An 18641-nucleotide genomic window follows, 5' to 3' on the forward strand; every position below is an offset into this window, starting at 1 on the left:
CTGGGAGGTGGAGGTTGCAGTGAGCCGAGATCACACCATTGCACTCCAGCCTGGCACCTGGTGACAGAGCGAGACTCTGCCTCAAAAAAAAAAAAAAAAAATTGTTTATTTCTCTCACAAGAAGTTCAGAGGAGGGCCAGGAGTAGTGGCTTCTGCCTGTAATCCTAGCAGTTTGGGAGGTCAAGGTGGGCAGATCACTTGAGCTCAGGAGTTTGAGACAAACGTGGGCAACATGGTGAAACCCCATCTCTACAAAAAACACAAAAGCTGGGCATACTAGCATGTGTTGTGATCTCAGCTACTTGGGAGGCTGAGGTGGGAGGATCGCTTGAGCCCAGGAGGCAGAGGTTGCAGTGAGCTGAGATTGTGCCACTGCACCCCAGCCTGGGCAACAGAGCTAGATCCCGTCTCAAAAAAAAAGAAAAAAGAAAGAAGTCCAGAGGAACCAGGTGTGATGTCTTACACCTGTAATCCCAATGCTTTGGGAGACCGAGGTGGGAGGATTGCTTGAGGTCAGGAGTTTAAGATCAGTCTGGGTAACGGAGTGAGACCTTGTCTCTACTAAAAATAAAAAAAGTTATCCATGTGTGGTGGCATGTAGTCCCACTGGGGAGGCTGAGGTGGGAGGATTTCTTGAGCCCAGGAGGCTGAGGCTGCATATGATCCAGCCATTACACTCCAGCCTGAGTGACAGAGCAAGACATTTCAAAAGAGAAATAAAAGAACTCCAGAGGAGTCAGGGACTTAGACTTCTTCTATCACTGGGCATGGCCTCCTTTTCTAAACCCAACCATTGGTTCCAGATGGCTGCTCCAGCTCCAGCCACCATGTCTGTGTTCCTCCAAAAGGAAAGAGGGAAGAAAGGGAAAAAACTTGTCTCCTCCCTTTGGGGACTTTTCCCAAAGGATGCACGCGCTATTTTCACTAACAACTCCATGACCAGAACATGGCCACACCCAGCTGCAAGTAAGACTGGGAAATGTAGTTAATTTTGGATGCCCATGTTTCCAGCTAAAAATTCTTTTCCTATTTTTAGAGCTGAGCCTGGAAGGGTAAGCAGAAGTAAAAATGTGCCAAGTGTGTGTGAATGACCCAGGCTTAGGGTGAGTCTTGAAGTGGGGACTGCATGGCAAAGCAAGTCCAACCGGGATGGTTGAGATACTGTCAGAACTGAGTCTGACAAAGTTTATTTTCCTTGTAAAAACAGTTATATTCCAAAAGTTTTTAAAGCCCACTTCTAAAGGTTTCTGCAGTTTACAATTAAAACAGCCCTAATCGTGTACCCTTGGATAATTAAAAAAAAAACAAGTTTAATATTTTATGAAGCAGGGAAAGGCAGCATTTCATATTTCAATACTAGCAACAATAGAGAAAACAAATGAGAAAATGACATCCTAGGTGTCTGTCTTTTTTCTTTTCCTTTTTTCTTTTCTTTGAGACAGAGTCTCCCTCTGTCACCCAGGCTTGAGTGCAGTGGTGCAATCCCAGCTCACTGCAACCTCTACCTCCTGGTTCAGACGATTCTCATGCTTCAGCCTCTGAGTAGCTGGGATTACAGGTCGGTGCCATAATGCCCAGCTAATTTTTGTGTTTTTAGTAGAGATGGGGCTTCACCATGTTGGCCAGGCTGGTCTCGATCTCCTGAACTCAGGTGATCTCCCTGCCTTGGCCTGGGATTACAGGCATGAGTCACTGTGCCTGGCTATAGATATTTTTCAGTGTTGTTTTTGGTAAACCATGTTTTACGTGGAAAGTTTATGGTAGTGTTTTATTTTAGAAGAAATAAAGCTATATGTGTTTGAGAAAGGATTCAGCCCAAGATCTGGAGGCAGGTAACCAAAGAAAGTAAAGTTGAAACCACAAACCCAGGGATATGAGTGAATTCGTGATTCATTTCTATTAGGTTTGTTTCAATTTTTATATTTCTACAATGACTATTTTCTAAATATATTACATACAGATTTATGTAATTATATATTTTTTATTCTTTTTCTTCATACAATTCCCTTTTGAGGAAATCTGATTTGCTAGATGTTCAACTGGCAAACATAGTTTTAGCATAAGGAGGTAAATACAATCTTATAACAGCCACTGAAGCTTGATTGACGATACCTTTGACTAAAATATGCCAGTGGAAGGGTGTAACGTACTTAAAAGAAAAATATTTAAGAGTGGGTGGAGAAATTGCCCCTAAGCCAAGACGGCTTAACTTTGGTAGAAATCACTGACCTCAAGGGTGTGTTGTATTTTGTGGGGCAGACAGGATGTGAAAAGTGAGCTTTTGTGTTCTGGATGAACAGTAAAAGGGCAGTGGCTGCAGAGAGAGCACTGAGGCAATAGTAGACTCTCCATGGAGCTGGCCAATCTTGCCCAAAGGGAGAGTCCTGTGGGGGAAAGATCCATGCCTGAATGTCTGGCACTTAGTCAGGTATTCCTTCATACAAGGAGATGGATTGATGGGGAAGAGGGCATTTGGCCTGTCCAGGGCTCCTACAACTGCTTAATTGTGCACTTAGTGATCCAGTGCTTTCTACCTCTCATTCCAGTCTTCCCTTCTCAGGTATCATTTGTCTTCTGAGTTCTGGGCAGGACAAAAGTGGAAGAGCCAAAGGTGGCTTCCCGGAGGTGTTGTCTCCATTCAGGAAGGGAATGCTTTCCCTCCAGTCTTCATTTTACATCTCCTTGTCTAGGATTACCATACATGGACATGTCTAGATGGACTGAACCCAGAAAGTTGCCTATTTTAGCTTTACAGACTCTCTGGCAAAGGAATACACAGCAGAGGGAAGGAGTGGTTAGCTTTTCAGAGGCCTATTTGCAGTGTTTCCTCATAAGACAAGTTGGTAGTTACATAGGAAGTGTCTGAAAACCAAAAGTCCATTTAGATCCATGGCTTCGTTGCATTCTCTCTCTTTTACCCCAGTGATATTGAGGCCTAATTGATAACAATATATATATAAGATACAGAACATTTCCATCATCACAGAAATTTCTATTGGGCAGCACTGGTCTAGCTTTATTAATTCACAAAGATTCATGATATGGTGCTATTCTAACATTAATTTTACATTTATTAGCTGGAAAACTATAGAGAGAAATTCCTTATATTTACTGTTTGGTTAACCAGTGACCAGTTCATGTAGGAAAGGCAAGATAAAACTTAATTCTTTACCTTTAATAAATTCATATTGCAGCATCCTCCAATAGTGAATAACTAGAAAAAATGCATGATTTTAGACGTTTGATCTCTCCCTCCTTCCCTCCCTTCCTTTCCCCCCTTTCTCCTGCCTTCCTTCCTTCTTTCACATGCATGCTCTCGCTCTTCTCTTCTCTCTTTCCCCCTCCCCTCCCTTGTTTCCTTTCTTCCTTTCTTGATTGGCTAATTGTCTTTCATGGAAACACTATCTTAATGAACAGAACATAGCTTTTGGCAAATTTTGGTAACTGTCTGTGGTAGATTGAATTATTCATTCCTATTTTCCTCCCATCTATATCCTTTACCATATAATTAAGTTTGCAGTTCCACTAACCAAAAGGAGTATGCTACCCACTCTTGACTTGGTCCTTGACAGTGAAACTTGCTTTGGACAATAGGATTCTCATAGATGTCAAGTAAACAGGGACCTAAAATTACTTGAGCAGTGGAGCTTGCTCTCTTGTGCTTCTGCCGTGACTACTACCACAGGGACATGCTTCTCCCAGACTACTGCTCCTAGCAGAAAAAGAAACACAAAGTGTGAAATGCCTCAGCTGGTCTGCAAACTTGGGATCTGAAGCAAAAGTGTATTGTTGGTATGATTTTGAGGTTGTTTCTTTGCTTATTAATAGATTAATAAGTTTACAAATTGTCCCATTAGGTGATATCTTTCAAATTCCTATCTGGCATTGGTAGACGTCATCTCAGATTAATGTATCTTCCCCAGATAGTATTTTGCTGTTCAAAATATAATAATTAAAACTGTGCACTAGAGTAACACTAGAAACTTTGTGAGAACTCAGATTAATTGTGATTCCTTTTTGTCTTGTAGATTTTTTTTTGAAAAAAAAAAAAAAACCTTTGCTTTTATGATGAGATTCATGATATTAGTATTTTAATTTCTAATTGACTGTTGTGAAATAAAAAATATACATATTGGTCTCTGCTCCCAGTCCTTGGCATAGAGTTCTTAAAATTCTTGTACTTTCCTGAGCAACAGGAGTACTAGGAGAATCTTTCGTTCCAATGTTTGGTTTTTGCTCTGGTTCCTGAGACAGAGTTCTTAATACCCTTCTAGATAGGGGTGCTAGGAGAATCTTTTGTTCTAATATTTGGTCTCTGCTCTGGTTCCTGACACAGAACTCCAAAGACATTTGTAATTTCCTGAGTGTTAGCGTCTGACACAGAGCTCCTAAACCCCTTGGAATTTTCTGGATGATGAGAGAGTCTTTTTGATCTAATGAGGTAACTCTTGGTAGGCTGCTGGATAGAGGCTGGTCACCAGAAAGACCAAGCTATGATTAGAAGCCTGGAACTTCCAGCCTGCCCTCATTCTTTGGAGAGGGGAGAAGGGCTGGAAATGGCATTAATAATTATTCCTATCTTATGAAGCTTTCATAAAAATTCCTTGATTATAAGGTTCGGAGAGCATTTTTTTTTTTTGAGTCAAGGAATTCTTCTGTCACTCAGGCTGGAGTGCAGTGGTGTGATCAAGCCCACTGCAGCCTCAATCTCTCAGGCTCAAGTGATCCTCCTACCTCAGCTTAGTAAGTAGCTGGGACTACAGCCACGCACCACCACATTTTTTTTAATTTTTAGTAGAGACAAGGTTGCCCAGGCTGGTCTTGAACTCCTGAGCTCAAGCAATCCTCCTGCCTCAGCCTCCCAAAGTGCTGGGATTACAGGAATGAGCCACCAAGCCCAGCTGCTTCTGTTAATTAATTAGTTTGTTTATAAATTATTCCATTAGGTGACATCTTTCAACTTCCAAACTAGAATTGGCAGAGGTCATTTATTATATCCTTTACTAACAGACTGGGAAACATAGATAGTTCCCCTGAGTCCTGTGAGCTGCTCTCGCAAATTAACCAAACCCAAGGAGGGCACTGTGGGAACCCCAGTTTATAGCCATTGAATCGGAAGCACAGGTCACAACCTGAGTTTGTGATTGGCATCTGAGGTTGGGGGCACTCTTATGGGAAGGAACCCTAAACCTATGGGATCTCTTGCTATTTCCAGGTAGTTTGTGTCGGGATTGAATTGACTTAGAGGATGCTCAGGTGTGTCTGCTGTAGAATCTGCCAGAGAATTGATTGCTTGGTCAGTGTGGAGGAAACTTTTCCATGCATTTTGGTGGCCAGTGTGTTATACTGAGTGTATAAAAGAGGGAAAAACACTTTGGTTCAGTTTTTCTTATATCCTTACACTATTTAATAGGCTTAACATGCTTATGACATATTTCTTGATCTAAGAAGACTGTAGACACAATTTTTTTACAAGTTTCTTAGTGTCTTAGTCAATGCTTTAATTCTTCATATCTCTGACTTTGTAAATTTTTGTCATCTGTGCGTTTTTCATTTTTAAGTATTAATACGATTTGCATTCTGTTCTGTAAACATTGTGTATTTCACATATTTCATCAAATCTAGGATATACCACTTACTTTAACATTAGGAAAGAAAATATATTGTTGATTATCATAAGACACCACTGATTGTAAGATGAAAAATGTTAAAAATGTGAAAAACATATGTTTTAGAAATGGTGAAACAGTATGAAGAAATCTGCTGTTAATTCTTTTATTCTGTGTTGTAAGTCAATAAATCATAGTTACATCAACACAAATAATTATTTTTCACTGCAAACCAACTAATGAATATTTTCTTTTCTATTCAGTTTGCTTTTCCCCTGAATTTCTAAATTCCCTTTCTTTTTACTGCACTATTTTACTTTATCATAGTCTCAGTTTTCTTGCATTTCATTATGTACATCTATTCTACTGAGATCCCTTTAATTTCCCTTAAGACCTTACCCTTGGAACTTTTCCTATTAGAACTTCTTCATTTTTTTCTGGGGTTATATATACATTTCCATTTTTCTTGGCTTATTTCATTGGGTTGCTAAATATGTACTCCTAAATTCCTTAAAAGAATTTGTAAAAGGCAAAGTTTCTGAGCCATTACATTTCGGAACATGTTTTTATTCCTTTTGTTTGTTTTACTATGCAGCTGACGATCATTTTATTTAAAAAAGGTTTGTAAAACATGAAGAAATGCTTAAGATGGAATAATTAGTGGGGAAAGCAGGATACAAAACTGTATTATATTTATAACATACTCTTTAAAAAAGATACCAGCAAATTATGTGGAGAAAGAGAGGAAGGAAATACAACAAAATGAAATAATGATTATTTCTGGGTATTGGTAAGACTGTGGGTGATTTTTATTCTTCCTTTTTTTCCTCCTCATCATGTTAAGTTTTGTGTACTGAGCAACAACTCTACCTGACCTCCCACCCCTTCTCCAGGGGGCTAGATAGGGTCACCTTCAGTTTTCTGCCCTGTTCTTCCCCTCTTCCCTTTAAGACACCCAGCTGCACTCTGCTTTTCAGTTCTTCTCCCCAGCCACCAGAACCCACAGGCAATTAACACTTTCTGGAAAAAGAAGGAGCCCAGGTTTTCCCCATCATTTTTCTAAAGGCAGAAGTATATGGCTGGGGAGGGAGACTGGAAAGGCAACGGCTCCCTGCCAGTCCTGCATTCACCCCTTCCAATTTCCATCTGATGGGGGCCTGGACTCAGGTGGCCCCAGGGAAGCCTCCAGCTGGGTTATGGTGTCATGGACAGAGGAGACTCTATAAAGGGGAGATGGGATACCCCACACATCTGTATTTTTTTACTTCCTGAAGCTTTGTTCAGAGTGCTAGGCAGGTGGGAACACTTGCCCATGTTGTTACTAATGTGCTAGTTCACTTTGTGGGTTCAGAGCCACAATCAGGCCTGTAGCTCCTTTAGTTCTCAGAGGCTCCCTTCAGTTTTTCTGGATTGTGGGTCAAATGCACATGCAGCTCTGGACAAAGGATGCCAGCTTCTCCTGAAAGTTACCCATGACATTGAAGTTGGAGGTGGTAAGATGGACATGGGTTCCACTTCTCAATCAGTTTTTCCTTGTTTTTAGCCACATTTAGTTTTTCTCCCCTGGCTGACTGATAGTGACTTTAGGGTCTATACGACATGCAGGGGCAATGGCCTGCATGGATTGCCCCACCAGCTCCCATGATTGCTTAGGGTCTGTCTCACTCAGAGTGGTTCTGCCTTTCCCCTTGAACTATGTCTGTATTAGTCTGTTCTTGCATTGCTATAAAGTAATACCTGAGACTGGGTAATTTATAAAGAAAAGAAGTTTAATTGGCTTACAGTTCTACAGGCTATACAGGAAGCATGTCAGCATCTGCTTCTCGGAAGGCCTCAAGGAGATTTTACTCATGGTATCAACTTTAGCATTGCCAACATATAGCAGAGGGGAATGATGTATGGGTTCATGGTATCTTACATGGCAGGAGCAGGACCAAGAGAGTTGGGGGGAGGTGCCACATACCTTTAAACGGCCAGATCTCATGGAAACTCACTATTGCAAGGACAGCATCATGGGGGAAATCTGCCCCTATGATTGAATCGCCTCCCACCAGGCCCCGCCTTCAACATTGGGGATTACAATTTGACATGAGATTTGGGCAGGAACATAGATCCAAACCATATCAACACCCCAAAGGCAGCTCAGGAGGGACACAGGAACAGTGTGGGGTTCTTATCCAAGAGACCATTTAGTTTTCATGCAAGAAGTATAGATGATATTTTTGGTATCAAAATTCAGAATTTTATTCAAAAGAGCATCTAAGATGCCCCCTCAAAAATTATTTACTGAAACAATATAATTATTATTTTTTTCTTCTTAAAGGAGATATAACATGTATTTATTGTAGGAAACTTGGGATATCCAGGTAGTCACCAGGATACTGATAACATTTTGGTGAATATCCTTCAAGTCTTTCTTCAGTGCATAGATCTGTAATGTGTATGTATACATGAACACACTATTTTTTTAATAAAAATAGAATGAAATTTAAAATCTGTTTTATAAAACAGATTTCCCCTCTGATATGGTTTGGCTGTGTCCCCACCTGAATCTCATCTTGAATCGTAGCTCTCACAATTCCCACACGTTGTGGGAGGGACCCAGTGGGATGTAATTGAATCATAGGGGTGGGTCTTTCCCATGCTGTTCTTGTGATAGTAAGTCTCATGAAATCTGATCATTTTTCTCTTATACATGCTCTCTTGCCTGTCGCCATATAAAACTTGACTTTGCTCCTCATTCGCCTTCTACAGTAATTATGAGGCCTCTCCAGTCATGTGGAACTGTGAATCAATTAAATCTCTTTCCTTTATAAATTACTTAGTCTCAGATATGTCTTAGGTAGGCATTTTCTCTTTTTGTGTGTGTGGGGGAAGGAGTCTCGCTCTGTCACCTAGTCTGGAGTACAGTGGCGTAATCTTGGCTTACTGCAAATTCTGCCTCCTGGGTTCAAGTGATTCTCCTGCCTCAGCCTCTCAAGTAGCTGGGACTACAGGCGCCCGCCACCATGCCCAGCTAATTTTTGTATTTTTAGTAGACAGGGTTTCACTATGTTAGCCAGGCTGGTCTTGAACTCCTGACCTTGTGATCTGCCAGCCTCGGCTTCCCAAAGTGCTGGGATTACAGGTGTGAGCCACTGCACCTGGCCTCAGGTATGTCTTTATTAGCAGTGTGAGAACAGACTAAAGCACCCTCCTTAATAACGTATAAATATGAATACTTGTCTCTAGATGATTAAACAAGCTACAATTAAACAAATAGTTTTTTATTATTTCACAGTATTCCATTGCATGGATATTCTGTAATTTATTTTCTGGTTTTTGTCTGTTTTGTGTTTGCTATAAAGGATTACCCAAGTCTGGGTAATTTATTAAGAAAAAAAAAAAGGTTTACTTGGCTCACAATTTTGCAGGCTGTTCAAGGAGTATGACTCTAGCATTTGCTTGGCTTCTGGTTAGGTCCTCAGGCTGCTTCCACTCATATGGAAGGGGAAGGGGAGCTAGCGTGCAGAGATTCCATGGTGAGAGGGGAAACAAGAGAAGCGGGAGGTGCCAGGCTCTTTTTTTTTTTTTTTTTTTTTTTTAATGAGATATGTCTGTGTTTAATTTCTTTTTTTTTTTTTTATTGGATTATAGGTTTTGGGGTACATGAGCAGAGCATGCAAGACAGTTGCGTAGGTACACACATGGCAGTGTGCTTTCTTTTCTTCTCCCCTTCACCCACATTTGGCTTTTCTCCCCAGGCTATCCCTCCCCACCTCCCCCTCCCACTGGCCCTCCCCTTTCCCCCCCAATAGATCCCAGTGTTTAGTACTCCCCTTTCTGTGTCCATGTGTTCTCATTTTTCATCACCCACCTATGAGTGAGAATATGCGGTGTTTCATTTTCTGTTCTTGTGTCAGTTTGCTGAGGATGATGTTCTCCAGATTCATCCATGTCCCTACAAACGACACAAACTCATCATTTCTGATTGCTGCATAATATTCCATGGTGTATATGTGCCACATTTTTCCAATCCAGTCTATTATCAATGGGCATTTGGGTTGATTCCAGGTCTTTGCTATTGTAAACAGTGCTGCAATGAACATTCGTGTACATCTGTCCTTATAGTAGAACGATTTATAGTCTTTTGGAAATATACCCAGTAATGGGATTGCTGGGTCAAATGGAATTTCTATTTCTAAGGCCTTGAGGAATCGCCACACTGTCTTCCACAATGGTTGAACTAATTTACACTCCCACCAACAGTGTAAAAGTGTTCCTTTTTCTCCACATCCTCTCCAGCATCTGTTGTCTCCAGATTTTTTAATGATCGCCATTCTAACTGGCGTGAGATGGTATCTCAATGTGGTTTTGATTTGCATCTCTCTGATGATCAGTGACGATGAGCATTTTTTCATATGATTGTTGGCCTCATATATGTCTTCTTTCGTAAAGTATCTGTTCATATCCTTTGCCCACTTTTGAATGGGCTTGTTTGTTTTTTTCCTGTAAATCTGTTTGAGTTCTTTGTAAATTCTGGATATCAGCCCTTTGTCAGATGGGTAAACTGCAAAAATTTTTTCCCATTCTGTTGGTTGCCGATCCACTCTAGTGACTGTTTCTTTTGCCGTGCAGAAGCTGTGGAGTTTGATTAGGTCCCATTTGTCTATTTTGGCTTTTGTTGCCAATGCTTTTGGTGTTTTGTTCATGAAGTCCTTGCCTACTCCTATGTCCTGGATAGTTTTGCCTAGATTTCCTTCTAGGGTTTTTATGGTGCCAGGTCTTATGTTTAAGTCTTTAATCCATCTGGAGTTAATTTTAGTGTAAGGTGTCAGGAAGGGGTCCAGTTTCTGCTTTCTGCACATGGCTAGCCAGTTTTCCTAACACCATTTGTTAAACATGGAATCCTTTCCCCATTGCTTGTTTTTGTCAGGTTTATCAAAGATTGTATAGTTGTATATATGTTGTGTTGCCTCCGGTGCCTCTGTTTTGTTCCATTGGTCTATATCTCTGTTTTGGTACCAGTACCATGCTGTTTTGATTACCGTAGCCTTGTAGTATAGTTTGAAATCCGGTAGTGTGATGCCCCCCGCTGTGTTCTTTTTGCTTAGAATTGACTTGGCTATGCGGGCTCTCTTTTGGTTCCATATGAAGTTCATGGTGGTTTTTTCCAGTTCTGTGAAGAAAGTCAGTGGTAGCTTGATGGGGATAGCGTTGATTCTGTAAATTACTTTGGGCAGTATAGCCATTTTCACGATATTAATTCTTCCTAACCATGAACATGGAATGTTTCTCCATCTGTTTGTGTCCTCTCTGATTTCGTTGAGCAGTGGTTTGTAGTTCTCCTTGAAGAGGTCTCTTACGTTCCTTGTGAGTTGTATTCCAAGGTATTTTATTCTTTTTGTAGCAATTGTGAATGGCAGTTCGCTCTTGATTTGGCTTTCTTTAAGTCTGTTATTGGTGTAGACGAATGCTTGTGATTTTTGCACATTGATTTTATATCCTGAGACTTTGCTGAAGTTGCTTATCAGTTTCAGGAGTTTTTGGGCTGAGGCAATGGGGTCTTCTAGGTATACTATCATGTCGTCTGCAAATTGAGACAATTTGGCTTCCACCTTTCCTATTTGAATACCCTTTATTTCTTTTTCTTGCCTGATTGCTCTGGCTAGAACTTCCAGTACTATATTGAATAGGAGTGGTGAGAGAGGGCATCCTTGTCTAGTGCCAGATTTCAAAGGGAATGCTTCCAGTTTTTGCCCATTCAGTATGATATTGGCTGTTGGTTTGTCATAAATAGCTTTTATTACTTTGAGATACGTTCCATCGATACCGAGTTTATTGAGGGTTTTTAGCATAAAGGGCTGTTGAATTTTGTCAAATGCCTTCTCTGCGTCAATTGAGATAATCATGTGGTTTTTGTTTTTGGTTCTGTTTATGTGGTGAATTACATTGATAGACTTGCGTATGTTGAACCAGCCTTGCATCCCCGGGATGAATCCTACTTGATCATGATGAATAAGTTTTTTGATTTGCTGTTGCAATCAAATTGCCAATATTTTATTGAAGATTTTTGCATCTATGTTCATCATGGATATTGGCCTGAAGTTTTCTTTTCTCGTTGGGTCTCTGCCGGGTTTTGGTATCAGAATGATGTTGGTCTCATAAAATGATTTGGGAAGTATTCCCTCTTTTTGGATTGTTTGAAATAGTTTTAGAAGAAATGGTGCCAGCTCTTCCTTGTGTGTCTGGTAGAATTCGGCTGTGAACCCGTCTGGACCTGGGCTTTTTTTGTGTGGTAGGCTCTTAATTGCTGCCTCAACTTCAGACCTTGTTATTGGTCTATTCATAGTTTCAGCTTCCTCCTGGTTTAGGCTTGGGAGGACACAGGAATCCAGGAATTTATCCATTTCTTCCAGGTTTACTAGTTTATGCGCATAGAGTTGTTTGTAATATTCTCTGATGATGGTTTGAATTTCTGTGGAATCTGTGGTGATTTCCCCTTTATCATTTTTTATTGCATCTATTTGGTTGTTCTCTCTTTTATTTTTAATCAATCTGGCTAGTGATCTGTCTATTTTGTTGATCTTTTCAAAAAACCAGCTCTTGGATTTATTGATTTTTTGAAGGGTTTTTCGTGTCTCAATCTCCTTCAGCTCAGCTCTGATCTTAGTTATTTCTTGTCTTCTGCTAGGTTTTGAGTTTTTTTGATCTTGGTCCTCTAGCTCTTTCAATTTTGACGATAGGGTGTCAATTTTGGATCTCTCCATTCTCCTCATATGGGCACTTATTGCTATATACTTTCCTCTAGAGACTGCTTTAAATGTGTCCCAGAGGTTCTGGCACGTTGTGTCTTCATTCTCATTGGTTTCGAAGAACTTCTTTATTTCTGCCTTCATTTCGTTGTTTACCCAGTCAACATTCAAGAGCCAGTTGTTCAGTTTCCATGAAGCTGTGCGGTTCTGGGTCGGTTTCTGAATTCTGAGTTCTAACTTGATTGCACTATGGTCTGAGAGGCTGTTTGTTATGATTTCAGTTGTTTTGCATTTGTTGATCAGTGCTTTACTTCCAATTATGTGGTCAATTTTAGAGTAGGTGTGATGTGGTGCTGAGAAGAATGTGTATTCTGTGGATTTGGGGTGGAGAGTTCTGTAAATGTCTATCAGGTTTGCTTGCTCCAGGTCTGAGTTCAAGCCCTGGATATCCTTGTTGATTTTTTGTCTGGTAGATCTGTCTAGTATTGACAGTGGAGTGTTAAAGTCTCCCACTATTATTGTGTGGGAGTCTAAGTCCTTTTGTAAGTCCTTAAGAACTTGCCTTATGTATCTGGGTGCTCCTGCATTGGGTCCATATATGTTTAGGATCGTTAGCTCTTCTTGTTGTATTGATCCTTTTACCATTATGTAATGGCCTTCTTTGTCTCTTTTGATCTTTGTTGCTTTAAAGTCTATTTTATCGGAGATGAGAATTGCAACTCCTGCTTTTTTTTGCTTTCCATTTGCTTGGTAAATCTTCCTCCATCCCTTTATTTTGAGCCTTTGTGTATCCTTGCAGGTGAGATGGGTTTCCTGGATACAGCACACTGCTGGGTTTTGGCTTTTTATCCAATTTGCCAGTCTGTGTCTTTTGATTGGTGCATTTAGTCCATTTACATTTAGGGTTAATATTGTTATGTGTGAATTTGATACTGCCATTTTGATGCTAAGTGGCTGTTTTGCCTGTTAGTTGTTGTAGATTCTTCATTATGTTGATGCTCTTTAGCATTCAGTGTGATTTTGGAATGGCTGGTACTGGTTGATCCTTTCTATGTGTAGTGCCTCTTTTAGGAGCTCTTGTAAAGCAGGCCTGGTGGTGACAAAATCTCTGAGTACTTGCTTGTTCGCAAAGGATTTTATTTTTCCTTCACTTCTGAAGCTCAGTTTGGCTGGATATGAAATTCTGGGTTGAAAGTTCTTTTCTTTAAGAATGTTGAATATTGGCCCCCACTCTCTTCTGGCTTGTAGTGTTTCTGCTGAGAGATCTGCTGTGAGTCTGATGGGCTTCCCTTTGTGGGTGACCCGACCTTTCTCTCTGGCTGCCCTTAGTATTCTCTCCTTTATTTCAACCCTATTGAATCTGACGATTATGTGCCTTGGGGTTGCTCTTCTTGTGGAATATCTTTGTGGTGTTCTCTGAATTTCCTGCAATTGAGTGTTGGCCTGTCTTTCTAGGTGGGGGAAATTTTCCTGGATGATGTCCTGAAGAGTATTTTCCAGCTTGGATTCATTCTCTTCGTCCCCTTCTGGTACACCTATCAAACGTAGGTTAGGTCTTTTCACATAGTCCCACATTTCTTGGAGACTTTGTTCATTCCTTTTTGCGTTTTTTTCTCTAATCTTGGTTTCTCGTTTTATTTCATTGAGTTGGTCTTCGACTTCAGATATTCTTTCTTCTGCTTGGTCAATTCGGCTATTGAAACTTGTGCATGCTTCGCGAAGTTCTCGTATTGTGTTTCTCAGCTCCTTTAATTCATTCATATTCCTCTCTAAGTTATCCATTCTTATCATTTCCTCGAATCTTTTTTCAAATCTTTTCTCAAGGTTCTTAGTTTCTTTGCATTGATTTAATACATGATCTTTTAGCTCACCAAAGTTTCTCATTATCCATCTTCTGAAGTCTAATTCCGTCATTTCGTCGCAGTCATTCTCCGTCCAGCTTTGTTCCCTTGCTGGTGAGGAGTTTTGGTCCTTTCTAGGAGGCGAGGTGTTTTGGTTTCGGGTGTTTTCCTCCTTTTTGCGCTGGTTTCTTCCCATCTTTGTGGATTTGTCCGCTGGTCGTCTGCGTAGTTGCTGACTTTTCGATTGGGTCTCTGAGTGGACACCCTGAATGTTGATGATGAAGTATATCTGTTGCTTGGTTTTCCTTCTTCCAGTCTAGCCCCTTCGCTGTATGACTGCTGAGGTCCGCTCCAGACCCTGCTTGTCTGGGGTGCACCTCTAGCAGCTGTGGCACAGCGAGGGATGCTACCAGTTTCTTTTTCTGCTATCTTTGTCCCAGGATGGTGCCTGCCTAATGTCAGTCTTTTGGATATAGAGGGTCCAGGGAGCTGCTTGAGGAGACAGTTTGTACTTTATAGGGGTTTAATTGCTGAGCTGTGAGCTGTGTTGTTCATTCAGGGCTGTTAGGCTGCTATGTTTGATTCTGCTGCAACAGAGCTTATTAAAAAAACTCTTTTTTTTCCTCAAATGCTCTGTGTTGAGGGGTTTGGGCTTTATTTTTGGATGTCCGTTGAGGTCCTGCCAAGCTAGGATGCAGACTAGCCACTGTTTGCCTGCCGAGGCTCCGCCCTGCTGTTGTGAGGCTCGCCCTGGCTCAGCTGTTCTGCTGTTTTCCGCCACGCCCTGCCGCGGAGTCTCTCTGTTGTAGCGTGTTGCCTCGGCAACGGCTGGCTGCGTCAGCAATGGGCGTGTATCTCAGTTGGGGCGGGTTGCCTCGGTAATGGTGGCTGCCCCTCCCCCTCAGAGCGTCTCTGGCCGTCTGCACGGGACTTGTTTGAAATCGCGGTTTTGTTCGTCCCACTGGGCCAATCCTAACGCTCTGTTCCTGCAATCCCCTGGGCTGGCCCACTGTGCAAGTCTAGCTCAGTCTCAAGTCCAGCCCTCTCACGTCTCCGGTTGCCGGTTCAACGGGGCACCCGGACAAGTGCGCCCTGTGGGGAGCGCTGGGTAGGGCCGGCCGCCGCCACCCCGGCTGCCGGCTTTGCCAGGCGGAATATCTGCCTGGCGTCCCGCGTCTCCTCTTCACTTGGGAATTTCCCCGTTCCGTGGGCAACAAAGATCAGTCTGGAAATGCAGCTCAGACTCACCTCTCCGCAGACACAACGAGAACTCCAATCCTGGGTTGTTCTCACAGCGCCATCTTGAGTCCTCCTCGCCAGGCTCTTTTTAACAACTAGTTCTTGTGGGAACTGAGTACTCACTCACCTCTCACCCCCAGGGAGGACATTCATCTATTCATGAGGATCCACCCCCAGGACCTAAACACCTCACATTGTGTTCTACCTCCAACACTGGGGATCACATTACAGCATGTGCTTTGGGGGACACATATCCAAATGATAGCAAAGCAATCTCTTATTGTTACATGTTCAGACCATTTTCAGTTTTTCTTTTTTTTTGAGACAGAGTCTTGCTTTGTCATCCAGACTGGAGTTCAGTGGCAAGATCTTGGCTCACTGCAGCCTGAGCCTCCTGGGTTCAAGTGATTCTCGTGCCTCAGCCTCCCGAGTAGCTTTTATGACAGGCATGGGCCACCACGCTGGGCTAATTTTTGTATTTTACAGTAGAGACAAGGTTTCACCATTTTGGCCAGGCTGGTCTAGAACTCCTGACCTCAAGTGATTTACCTCTCTTGGCCTCCCAAAGTGCTGGAATTACAGGTGTGAGCTACGATGCCCATTTTCATTGTTTCTTTTTTCTTTTCGAGATTGGGTTTCACTCTTTTTGCCCAGGCTGGAGAGCAATGGTGTGATCTCGGCTCACTGCAACCTCCAACTCCCAGGTTCAAGCGATTCTCTTGCCTCAGTCTCCTGAGTAGCTGGGATTACAGATTGTGACACCTCCCATGCCTGGCTAATTTTGTATTTTTAGTAGAGATGAGGGTTTTACCATGTTGGTCAGACTGGTCTCTAACTGGTGACCTCAGGTGATCCACCTGCTTCGGCCTCCCAAAGTGCTGGGATTACAGGTGTGAGCCACCACACTTGGCCTTGTTTTCAATTTTTCTTAATAAAAAAACCCACCACTGAGATGAATTTTTTTCATTAATCCTTTAAACAAATTTTTATTGAATAGATACTCTGTGCCAGGCATGTAATAGCCTTGTCTCTGTGCAAACTCATATGCCTAAATTTCTGCATGATTATGCCTTTCAACAAATGTGTACTGTGGGAAGGAGGGCATAAACAGGAAGGTGGCATCACTTTAAAATCCACACATTTAGTTTTACACAATGTGCTTCTAAGCCTTTCTGTAAGTCTTCTTGGGAGGCAACATTATCAACTAAACTTTTGCAGTCCCTCTTATGTTTACCTATCTCTAGAATGAACCTGAATTTACGAATCCACCTTTATGAACTGAAAGATTGAGAAGAATTTTCTGTGTTCCTAATTGCCCATGCTCATCCAAGTGCCCCAAAACTGCCCCACTTGTAGAGCCTCCATGGGTCAGTCTGCTAAAGTAAAGCAGAATCCCAGTCCCCACTCCAGACCTGCCAAGTCAGTGTCTGTGTTTTAACGTGATTCTCATACACATTGGCATGTGAGAAGCACTGAGTTAGGCCTTGGTGCTTGGCCCACACTTGACCCTGGTCCTCCTCTCTGAACAACAGAGGCAAGGAGACCAGCAGTGACAGCTGTGCCAGGAACAGGTCAGCACCCAGGGATCCACACAGACTCTTTTCACCATCCCCAAGTCCTGTGTGCACAGGAATTGGCCACTAAAGATAGGCTGCCTGTAGAAAAGGACATTAGGACCTTTGCAAGCTGTTCAGCAGGGAGAAAAAGGGTGGAACAGGAAAGGGAGGAAAGCAAGTCCTGGACTCCCCAAACCACAGTTTGTCTAGGTGCTACTTTCTAACGTTTCCTTATTTAGTACATAGTGTCATGAGACATCTTTTTGCTGACCTCTTTTCCGTTTGCATTTTGCCCCGTATTAGAATGCTACCATCTAAAATTTCTCCATGAATTTGAAAGTTTAAGTTGTCAGGGACTGAATGTGTCTATTTTCCAACAGTTTCTGGCAGTTCTCTGCTTTTATGGTGTAGTCATGGTGAAACCTGAGTCATCTGAAGATGGTGGCACTGACAGAGAGCAGGGGAGAGGAGCGGCAAACAAGCCAGGACTGGGAAGAGTTGGGCATCAGTAACTCCCGGGCACCACTGGCGCTGGCCTTCCTTCTGACAGGAGAGCCACCCAACCCTAATTGTGTTCAGTGAGATTGCTCAAAGCTTTACAGTTCTGCCGAATTCTTTCTGTAGCAAAAATATACAGGCATCTTCTTAGATAATTGTTTTTCAGGGTTCCAAGTAGCAACACCTAATGTCTGCAGTGCCAGAGTTCTTTTTTCTTTCTGTTCTTCTTCCCCCCCTTTTTTTTTAAAGGTGAGAAAACATAACATTTTCTGGAAAGAAAAGCAGTAGACCTCAAGTTTTGTTTTAAGGAAAGTAAGTTTTTCTGTTTCCATTCATATACATTAAATAACTACCCAGGAAATGCGCCCGTTTGGGTGTGTGTGTGTGTGTGTGTGTGTGTCTGTGTGTTTGTGTGTGCCGTTTCTCTAAGATTCTGACTCATAGTCTGGAGGACAATGATTGACTTTTTTCCACTTCACATAGCTGCTATGAATTTCTTCTCACAAGGATGGGCCTGTTTACTCACCCTGGGCATCAGTTGGTAGGGCGCTAGTGTAAACAGCCTGAGGAACCCGGTGGGCCAGGGAAGTGGACGCGCTCAGTTCTCCGTGGCCAGAGGGGACGCCCGGGCCAGGTGGGGCCGCCTGCTTTCTCACCCCTCTGGATTTGCGATGTTTGCCAGAGCAGCGAGAAGCGCCATTGTGATGGGGATGAGAGGGGTGGAGCCTCCAACTCCTGTCTCAATTTAGATCTCTCACTCTGCTGTTAGGCGCGCCCATTTCAGATTGCTAAACTAGAATTGAGGGGAAAAAAAAAATCAGGGAGGAGGTGGCAAGCCACACCCCACAGTGCCCGCGAAGTTCTCCGGCCGCGGACTGTCGCCCAGGCAGAAGCCGTCGAGATGCAGGGCCCGCCGCTCCTGACCGCCGCCCACCTCCTCTGCGTGTGCACCGCCGCCCTGGCCGCGGCCCCGGGGTAGGAACGTGGGCGCGCGGGGGGCGCGCGGGCGCGCGGGCCTGGGCTGATCTGCGGCTCTGGCCAGGGGCTTCTGGGAGGTAGCAGGGGCTGTGCCGCAGAGGGTGGGAAACGCCCGCGCGACTGCGGTCCCCAGCCCGGCACTGGCCGGCGGGTTTGACTAAGCTTCAGCGTGGCTCTCCATGGAAC

The 18641-nt window shown here is 42.8% G+C and overlaps 1 protein-coding gene across 12 annotated transcripts in view; it reads left to right on the forward strand.

The window, feature by feature from the left end:
* Positions 1–18641, forward strand: part of CD109 (CD109 molecule) — a 305344-nt gene that overhangs the window by 133839 nt on the left and 152864 nt on the right. For 2 of the 12 annotated variants that reach the window (XM_054254171.2, XM_002746730.6), the window contains exon 2: positions 18247–18452. The exons of the other annotated variants lie outside the window; for them this stretch is intronic. In XM_054254171.2, the coding sequence (XP_054110146.1) occupies positions 18379–18452 (74 nt within the window). In that variant the 5' untranslated portion in view covers positions 18247–18378. The remainder of the gene's footprint in view (positions 1–18246; positions 18453–18641) is intronic. 12 annotated transcript variants of the gene reach the window in all.

This window comes from Callithrix jacchus, chromosome 4 (genome assembly GCF_049354715.1).
Source record: "Callithrix jacchus isolate 240 chromosome 4, calJac240_pri, whole genome shotgun sequence".
Classification (NCBI taxonomy): Eukaryota; Metazoa; Chordata; class Mammalia; order Primates; family Cebidae; genus Callithrix; species Callithrix jacchus.